General features: G+C 36.9%; 1 protein-coding gene across 1 annotated transcript; it reads left to right on the top strand.

Moving 5' to 3' along the window:
* Positions 1-215: 215 nt before the first annotated feature.
* Positions 216-10894, top strand: LOC132118328 (hormonally up-regulated neu tumor-associated kinase homolog A-like). Its single transcript, XM_059528107.1, has 10 exons — positions 216-732; positions 2221-2513; positions 4829-4884; positions 5376-5514; positions 5653-5780; positions 6489-6624; positions 6737-6914; positions 7625-7708; positions 7816-8038; positions 8759-10894. The coding sequence occupies exons 1-10, from the start codon at positions 517-519 to the stop codon at positions 9511-9513; spliced, it is 2208 nt and encodes a 735-aa protein (XP_059384090.1). The 5' UTR covers positions 216-516; the 3' UTR covers positions 9514-10894.

Here is a 10894-nt window from a genome sequence, read left to right as displayed (position 1 = left end):
GTGTGTGTGTGTGTGTGTTTGTGTGTGTGTGTGTGTGTGTGTTTGTGTGTGTGGGTGGGGGGTCATTACGGTGTAGTGTGTCCTCTCACTACGCTAGACTCACAGCATCAACCTGAGACCAGATACAGTTAATTATCTACCAGCACACACACACACACACACACACAGAAAGACAAAGGTGCATGAACTAACCAGAGTGACAGAAGAACCTTCCACTGGACACAGAAGAGACAGTCTAGATGGAAAAGACAGATAAAGTGAGGTAGATCTGAGGCTAAAGACAAGTAAAAGACAGAAACCTGGTCCCAACACACAGCATGTGATTGTGGATCAGCATCTGGACTAAAGAAAAACACGAGAGGAGCGAAGACTGGATATTCTCCTTCTTGACAAGACAGACAAACACCAACAGCAAATAAAGAACCAATGAGACCGGCCTCCCTCACACATGCCCTCTCTCTCTCCATCCTCGTTATCGTCCTGTGGATCTGTTAGCAGAAGGACATCACTGGCATCATGCCGGCTGCATTGAAGTCATCTCTGGATGGGAGCATGACAGATTCAGGGGAGCTGGATCAGGCGGCAACTCCCTGCTTTGGGAAAGTGCCCCGTGACCTGCTCCAAAACTTTCCTCACACTAAGCGTGTGGGCAGCTACCTGGTGGGCAAAATGATCAACAAGGGCTCATTCGCCAAGGTTATGCTGGGCATGCACATCAGTACAGGAGAGAAGGTAACAGTCTCTTACATGCAGACGCCTGTCAATCAAAGGCAAAGTGTCACACGCTAAGGGTGTCAGTCATCGGTGCGCTGAAGGGCTGTCATCCATTTTTCATGCTGTCTCGCTCTCTCAGCTTTCATAGCGACTCCGTCACTGCAGTAATAATCCATCCACACGAACACACTCACACCGTTAGAGACTTATATTATTATAAAAGGCACTTTATGTTTTGGGGTAGGAGGAGTGATCATGAATTGTGCGTTGGCTGTTGATGTTTTGTCACTCAGTAGTGTCTCTGTATTTATTTTGATCGCGTAATAGATCTGATAGATTTTTAGCGTACTAACTAGTGTGTATTTTGTCTGCAGACTTCGCTGGTAACCGAGTTACAAACAGATGTCTTTGTTTGTAATAGTTTGTAACGATTTGTAATGGTATGATTGTCATTGTTTCAGTGATCTTGCGTTTAGAGCCTGCAGAAATTGTACTTTACAGTTATTTGCTGTAAAATGTTTCTCATGTGCCTACTTCAGTGTTATTGGAAGATGAGTGAAAAATCATGGTTCAATTTTGTCATGGTATTATAGATAAATCATGTAGCTGTAATTGCATGATTATATTGTGTTTACATATAAATTACAATATTTATTTATGTATTTATTTAAAAATGTATTAGTATTTATTTATCTGAATACATTATACTGCCAATATCAATACAGATCTTTTATAAGATGCCTAAAAATTGAGAATGTGTGTGAGTTTACTTAGTTCTCGTTTGGGGATTTTGGATTTAATAAATAATGTTTATAAATCAATAGAATTATTATTAACATTAAACCTAATAATTATATTACAAATATTATTTATATTAAAAATACCTCTGGGTTCATCATGATAGACAAACAGAGATAGAAAGAGAGTGAGATAGAGAGAGGAGTCCTCCTCTTCTCACTGTGGTGACCTTAGCTTTCATGGGTCAGTAATTACGGCCTGTGTGCGTGTGTATGTTACCAGCTCTTATACACATCACTGAGCCCTTCCTGACCACTCTGTTTTCTTGAGCAGGTTGCTGTGGTGATACACAAGCACACATCACCCCCAGCTCAGTCCTAGAATTTGAGAATGTAAATTATTATCATGGAGTTAAAGAGAGGGACTTTGAGCTTTGTTCCGTGCTACAGCTCTGCCATTAAACACAACAAACTAATCTAAATCACTAAGTTTTGAAATATAGTATACCAAATACTATTTACTATAGACACAGGAAAAATGTCCCATAGAAAATAAAAATCAAGTGAGATCTTTTAGATTTTTTTTTTTCATCTTCTAGACAGCAATGAGGTTAATAAAGATTGATTAAAAAGAGTAAATAAAGCCATCCACTTCACAGATTTAATTTGATGGCTCTTCCAACTTACTGTAATTTTACATTTTAAAAGAAACACCTAAGACAAAGTTGATACTAAAATGAAAGATAATGTTTCTCTCACTGTCTTACAGGTGGCGATCAAGGTGATAGATAAGAAAAAGGCTCGTCAGGATTCATACATTTTAAAAAACATGAAGCGTGAACCCCGGATTCACCAGCTGATCCGCCACCCGAACATCGTCTTGCTGCTGGAGACGTTGGAGACGGAGAACTGCTACTACATGGCCATGGAGCTATGTGGAGGAGGAGACCTTATGGATCGAATCTGTGAACGCAAACGGCTGGAGGAGAGAGAGGTCCGCAGGTACACCCGCCAGATACTGTCTGCAGTGGAACACCTGCACCACCACGGGATAGTTCACAGGTAATGAGGGGAAATTCTTGCACAATGACCCACAAAAATGAAGTGCTGAGATCATGTAGTTTGTAAGGGATGTAGAGATAGTGGGGTAGCACTAGGAAAAAAAGAAAGGAAAACGCTGCGAGGGTGCTAAGCTTTATAGCGGATTCTAGTTATAAGAGCCTTAAAATGATGAAGTGCCGCGTGTCATAGAGGAGAGAAGTGCGTGTGACAATGGATGAAATCAAGCGCAAGTATATGTGTGTGGATTTACTTGCCTGTAGTCCGGGGATATTTTGAGGAACAAAAATCCAATAAATAAAAACGATTAAATATTACTTATATAAAATAATTTCTCTTTAGCATCTAATATTTATAATATGAAAAAATATTAATGGTTTAAAATTTTAGAATGTTATATAATTTATTTATTATTCTCAGAATAAAATGTACAAAAATATTTTCTATTCTTGTGTGTCTATTCTTATAATTTTACATAATTTATATACCATTTTTGAACGGGCACATTACAAAAAATATTATAAATTTATACCTCGATATAATATAAATGCAATATAAATGCAATTTTTACATAAATATAATACATCTACCAACACCTTGTGTGTTTTAGGGTTAGGTTATAGTTAGTCTGTATTAGGATAGTTCGATTTAATGTATGAATATAAAAAATTATATCATATAAAAACAATAGAAGTCTAAGGTGTGCCCTTGTTAATGTTTGTGTGTGTGTGTAGTTCTTTGGTCTGGCAGGGAAGCCTAATTGAGGCAAGAGTGGGAATGCCATTAGATTCTCATGACATCATCAGCCAGAGCCACTATGGTTAACACATCATTCACTGACTTCCTTACTAATGGAGTCCCAGGATGAAGCTTCATAACGCTGAGGTCTGTTTCACACACAGTCCCCTCAGTAAAGGGCCTTTATTATAGTGTATGTCAAGGATCCAAGATGTTCATCAGCCTACACGCACATACACACACTTGACTACCCGCGGGGTTAGTCAACATATACAGTCCCTATGGTAACGTAGGGAACCTGTGGGTTCATGTCCATTTCAGTTCAAAAGTTCATCCACTTCGAATGGCATTAATCAACCCAAATCAAACTATTTTATCAACTGGCTCCACAAACACTCACTTTATGCCTTTGAGTCTGTCTCTACTAACCTCTCTATACGACACACATTAATAATACCCCAAAAACCCAGTCAAACTGCTGGACGGCGGTCCAGTTTTCCTCTAATACACGTCATGTCTGTCAGACAACTTTAATACGGGCAGATTTAAAATAGTTATTCAACTTTTCTTTGTACTTTGGACATTTTTGGGACAGCGTCTGTATGTGTGTGTGAGTTAGGGAACATTAGGCCGTCCACTGGGCTTTGAGATGTCAGCCATGTCAGTAAAAATGGAGAGAAATGAAAATAACTTTGAGGGCTATGATATTTTTATAGGCATTTCATACAATTTCATATTAAATGTGAGGAGCGTGCGGTCGTCAAAGTGAGTGTGAGTGTTTATTATGAAGTGGAAAGAAAGGGGGAAGGCGGGAGTAAGATAAAAGAAAAAGAGAGGGGAGAGTGTTAAAGTAAAACTTGGCAGAATGACTGAACATCCAGGACCACCAAGCTGTTATATCACCAACAATAAGTCTCGTGGCTCTGTTCTTTAATACAAATCCCCTCTTAATTCACATTTTTCATTACATTTTGTGTGCTGCTAGGGGTTCTTGGCTGGTCATGAAGTGAGTTGATTTGAGGTTCCGTTTCAGCTTGACCCTTATTGCTGTTTGTATATATGTACAGTATAAAAATAGGGTCCTAAAATATGAGAACACTAGAAAAAATGCATCTATTTTGCATTCTTTTTTTCTAGTTTAGTGAGTAAAAGTTGGTCGTAAAAACATTTTGTGCTTCAATGGAGTGTCGTTATTGTTAACTCAAACTAAAACTAATAAAATTTGCTTTTGGTGAGAATGAAATGAAATAAATATGTAATATATATATGAACATTAGATGTTTATGATCTAAACTAAAATGAAAAATCTACACTAAAATGAAAAAGAAAAATGTTGCTAGTACTAAAATTCCTAAAACTTAAATGTAAAAAAAAAACTAATTAAGAAGAAAAAAATGACAAAAGCACATAATGTAACTATTAAAACTTTAACTAAAATTAAAATGAAAACATAAAATGTACTTTTATGCAGAAATATATAACTAGGTTTAGTATCATAATTACCCAACTATGTGGTGTTTTGTTTTATTTTGTTTTTTTTTTAACCTTCTTCATTTGTGAACTTTGTGTTTGTTAACCAGGGACTTGAAGATTGAGAACTTCCTGCTGGATGAACACAACAACATTAAGATAGTAGGTGAGTGTTCTTGCCGTTTGACCCTTGCCATTAATGTACATCTTTTAAACTGAGGAAAGTTTTTGTCAAAGCATTCCTACTGTAATACAACAGTAGCTTGACCTTTGACCTCTGAGAATGACCAACCATTACGGATACAAACGTAAGCACAAAGGGAGGCACATCTAATTTACAATAAGTCGCTTCGCTTTTATCAAAAGCCACTTACAAATGAGGAATATCATAACTCATTATATGGTCATAATCGCTGTGATGTGACTGAAAGAGTCAGTTCCATGGTTCTCAGTCTCCTTCATCCTTGTATTCACGGATTTCATTGTAGGCTTCTGAAATCTGTAGGATTTGTATATAATTCTTAAAGCTTAGTTAAAAAAATGTCTAAGCAAGAAAAAAGCTACTTATAATTAGCCTGCATATAGTCTGCTATTTAAAGTTTCTGCATCAGTATAATGTATGCATGTACACTAACATATGCGTGTGTTTGTGTGCAGACTTTGGTCTGAGTAACACTCTGAAGGCAGATTCTCTCTCTCTGGAGCTGCTGAACACTCAGTGTGGCAGTCCTGCTTACGCGGCTCCTGAACTGCTGGCCCACAGGAAATACGGCCCTAAAGTGGATGTGTGGTCTGTGTGAGTACACAAAGTATATGTGGATGTCTTCCATATGTATGTAGTATATATTAACTTTTTTTTATTATTATTAAGATGGGTTTATTTTTAATGCTGGCAGTTGATGCAGATTGTGTGTGTTTCTGTGTGTATGTGTAGGGGTGTGAGTATGTTTGCCATGTTGACTGGCACTCTGCCATTTACGGTGGAGCCCTTCAATATTAAGCAGCTTCATCTGAAAATGGTGAATGGAGAAATCAGTGCGATACCATCAGACATCAGCAAAGGTAAAGGAAACACACACTTCCAGTTGAATTTTCCATTTACTTTCTAAAGACATTTATTTTTTTATTGACCTAATAATGTTTATTCAGTTTATTATTTTATTTTTTTAATAATGGCCTAAAACCTAACCCTCACATAAACATTTTTGCATTTTCATGAAAACATTATTTAATATGTTTATTAAGCAGTTTTCTTCATGTGAGCAATATATACAGGTATGTGCTTACACACATCCAAGTCAAAGTAAAGACTATATAATATAATTTTAGATTTTTTTGTTATATATCATATATTATATTTATATTTTAAATAAATGAATAGTTTTTACTGTATTTTAGATTAAATAAATGCCACCTTAAGTGAATGAGTAAATGTGATCGTCACTGTCTGCTGACACAAACACTACCCTCACCTCAGTGCACACACACACACACACACACACACACATCCAGCGCAGTGCCAAACTGGCACTCTGATCTGTCTCCCCCCAGGTTGAGAAGTTGAAACAGGGGAGCAAAGTGCTTCTTAAATCTGATCTCCCCTTCTGTAAGAGAAACCTTGTGAAGTTCAGTCTGGGTCGGGCACACACACATACACTCACTCCTCTGACAAATCAGTGTTGAGATCTTCTGTGTAAGGTTAAAACAGAGTTTTGAGACTCATTTAGCAGCGTCAAGATGTCAGTGTGCTCGTTCTTTATTTCTCTCTAGCGGCTGTACAGTTTGTCTTGTCTCTCCTGGAGCCAGAACCAGCAAAAAGGCCAACAATAAAAGCAGCAATGGAGGATAAATGGTTGAATGAGGGTTATGCCAAAAGACCCCTTCATACTGTCACTCATAAAAACAGGTACCTGTAAAATGAAATCGAATTCTAAGGAACAGACATAGAGATGCACAAAAAGACAAAAACCATCACATTTCCTGTTATCTGTGTATGTGGGTTCTTTGTTACTTTTTAGGCTGTGTCCCGAGGATCTGAATACAGCTGTGTTAAACTACATGACTGAATCTCTAGGTTACAGTCTGTCTGATATCATCCACACTGTCATCATTAACAAGCCATCAACCATTATGGCTTGCTACCATCTACTGCTGAAAAAACTCACTAGGCATCAGAAAATAGTGAGGACCATGAAGGTAAAATGATACATGCTTGATTTATGCATAATGTTTTTAATGTTTTCAGAAGAAGTCTCTTGTGCTCACCAAGGTTGCATTTATTTGATCATAAATACAGTAATACAGTTATAACTATTTGAAATAACTGTTTTTCTGTTATTATAAATAATTTATTTCTGTGACTTTTACTGACAACAAACTTTTGAACAGTATTGTATATCAGTATCACATTGGATATAGGTCAATATTTTTTTTATAATTATATTTAAATATTTTATTTTATATTTAGTTTTTTTCCTTACACAGGTCAATACCAGCCTATACTGGATATTAAATTTAATATCATGTTTAATCTTTAAAATACTAATAATTAATACTAATAATGTTAAATGTAATCTTTATCAAATGTCAACATACATACAATATGTGACCTACATACCTAAATTAGCTTATAGCATTTAAAATAATTAATTTTATTTTTTAGCATTTTATTTTTACATACAATATTATTTTGAATGTTGAATTTGAAACCATTTATCTGTTTATCTATAATTTATCAGTTAATTAACCATAAGATGAAAAAAAAATCAGTATTTCAAAATTGATGCATCCTTGTGCATGTGTTTCTCAGCATTTAAAAACTGATCACAATGCATGCTATGATGCCTTCTAGGTTGGCTAATTGTTAGGTTTTGGATCACTGCTAACATGTTAGTGATTGTCTTCAGAGAGAAAAGAACAGTGAATGGAATCTTCTGAACAAGGGCTTGTCAAGAGGGAGAAGCAACGCAAGTGCAAAGAGTCAGCAGCAGGTGAAGCATCCAGCTATACGGCTCTATCCAAGAATTCCATTCTGTGTCTAAAATGATCATGTAAACACAAAATACTTAACAAACTATTTCTTCACTGCTCTCCTCAGAGTGACGCAGCCAATGAGAGGAGCTCAAGGCAGGCCACTAAAACCCAGTGGAGCCAGTCACAGGACAGAGACGCCCAGAATGACACGAAAAGAACAGCGGAGACCATCAGACTAAAGCAGCCAAGTCTAGTGGACAGAGCAGAGTCCCCCTCCTCCCTGCCCGTGGATACAGCTAATGAGATTGCCATACTGGCCGAGACACAAGATGGGCTGATTCCTAAGGGTAATATTAATTTCTTATATCACTAAGAGAGTGCTGCAACGATGGTGTAAGTTTTTAGGCCAACCAGATAATCAATCAACAAACTTTTTCTGAATTTTGAAGCCTAAATATAATTGCCAGAAGTAAAAAGCTGAAGTTAGGCTATAAACAAAACACCACGATTGTACAACTTCAACATCACCACCACTAAGACAACTTTTTTCAAAACATAAAAAATTAAATAATGGGGTATTACTGATGTATGTTATAGAATTAAAAGAAAGAAAGAAGAAAATGTCTTCCTGTTCTAGCTAGAGTGGGGGAAATAACCAACCAATGCATTCGTGGTGGTGGGGGGGGGGGGTCCTCTGATGATGACTGGACGGAGCATAAGAATCAATAGCTTGAATGGGTCCTGTGAAGTGAATTACATTGTGCCTTATCACTTGAACTTGGCAATCACTTGAGGGCCAGTTACAGAGCTGGTCATCATTAACAAAGCTTATTTATGATGATTTAAAGCATGTTATCATCCAATCATCATCAATATTTACATAGTCTTATAGTAGTACATTTTTCTCTCACACACATCTCGCACTGTCCCACAAAATCACATCTGCTCTCCAGTAACATGACAATTACTAAATGGGTCACCCTATTTAGGACCCATATTTTATTAAAAATTTGGTTTACATACAATGCATACTCAGCTGACAGCATTTGTAACTGTGTGTATTTCAGTCTTAACTTTTGGTGAGAAGGAGATGCTTTGTGTCTCACCGCCTAAGTGTTCCTGCAGAGAGGGGAGTGGCACCAAACTCTGTGACTCCGCCCCTTGTGATGCCACTGTAACTATAGAAACCTCTGGAGACTACCAGACAATGAAAACATCAATCAAGCCACATGATCTGAGACCGGCTTACTCTGACAAGAGTCAAGCGCTGGAATATGAACATCAGCCTGATGACAAGTTAGAAAAGTTGCAGACGTTCTACTCCGAAAAAGGGGCTTCTCCCAGAACAGGACAACACTTTAAGGATGTTTTACTGGCCATTGAGGAGAAAACCTTCAATGCTCGCCAACTATGCGCAATGGAAAGCACAACACAAACCTCCCCTTTACCTCGACTACGTCACACTGCAACACTGAAGGAAGCCATGCCCAGAAAAGTCACTTGGGTTGGTCTTACGCGCCACACAGCGCCTGACACAGCCTTCTCGCCTTTCATAGTAAATGGGTCCAAACCGCTATTGTTTCCATCTCAGAGACAACAAGCTCTCGTCATTAAAAACCTGAGACATGCAAAGGAGAAGAGGAACACAGGAACGGGAGGAGGAGGGATCGGTATCCCCGGTAATACAGCGAAGAGAAACTCTGTTCAGTTGCGAACAGCTATACAGCGCAGAGTCACGGACCTCAACTTACCAATGCTTCCATCTCCTTTACTAAACAAATCAGACAAAAAGACTGAAATACTTCGAATGGATTTCGGATGACATTTGAGGATCTGAGGCCTTCCCAAAGAGAATATGCTGGGTTCAATACAAGTCAGGTTCAGTCAACTGCATTTGTGGCATAATGCTGGTTACCACATTAACAAATCATTTTGATTCATCCTTTGTTTAAGGCAAGACACTACAGGCAAAACCATAGTTTTTTATGCACTGGGCTGTTGAGCATCCCTAACATGTCAGACTAGTGGAAAGAAAGCATTCAAAATACAGTACAAAAATAACTATTTTTGCATCTGAGATTTCAAAGACAATACATGTCTTTTTTATGTTTTGTTTAAATTTTAGTTAGAATGTGCTTTTCTCACACCCAAATCACTACAATAGAGTAGAAAGACAAGTAAAATACAAATTATACAGTATACAATCAAAAATAAGACAATATATATAAAAAAACAATATCCTAATCAGCTGCTGACACTTAATCATGGCCATGTTTAAAGGTCATTTATGAAAAAAAATTAGGAATTTCAGTACACCCAACAACTTTTCAGTTTTATTCCTGTCTATATTCTGAAGGTTTATGCAGATAAGTTTGACCATATATCATCTGCCTGGTTTATATACATTTTTTTCCTAAAAACATGCTCAAATGTATTTTTTTCTGGCTTTTGACAATATATTGTGATTTATGTAGTGATTAAAAAAATACAGATCTCCAAATCCCTCTCTATTCTGAACTTTAATATATCAACAAAAAGCAACAAGGATTTCGAACATGACTTTATTCAGTGTTCAGATTTCTGTTTGACAATTTTTTTTTTAATTTTGCACATATTTATTTGGATAATTTGCATATTTTAAACATTACATTTCATAATTTTCTTAGAGTACTGTGATTATAAATTAATTAACTGGTAATTTCTAAAAGTTAAAACTTTACCTCATTCACCTGCAGTGTTTTGCCCTAAATTACCTTCCACTGTAAGTGCCTGACTCTAATTTGTTTGTGCTAACCAGCATTATGCCAGTTACTGACAAAAGGCTATCTGCTTCAGGAATAAGAATGAGATTCAATATGTTATCATATTTAAGTCAACATCTCTTGATCCTATTACCTCCCTTGTTGCACTCCTTCTTTTTTTCCCCTAACCTAATCCCTTGGTCCCAGGACAATTTGACTACTCTTGAGTTTCTTAATTGTCTGGTTGGGATTTGTGTGATGCCTATTGTAAGTTTTAAGCTGCTATCATGTTTCTCGCTTTCTGAGTGAATGCATCTCAATGGCATCACTCAACTATGCCAGTCAGTGCCAAAGGATGAGGATCCATAAGTCAGCTTGTGAGGAATATGGCTAATATAATTGAAGCATTATATTGGCTTTTTGTTTGATGCTTACATTACAATAAATTAGTAAACTATTATT

This window comes from Carassius carassius, chromosome 37 (genome assembly GCF_963082965.1).
Source record: "Carassius carassius chromosome 37, fCarCar2.1, whole genome shotgun sequence".
NCBI lineage: Eukaryota > Metazoa > Chordata > Actinopteri > Cypriniformes > Cyprinidae > Carassius > Carassius carassius.
The sequence above is the reverse complement of the archived record's forward strand: the minus strand, read 5'-3'. Positions and strand labels throughout refer to the sequence as shown.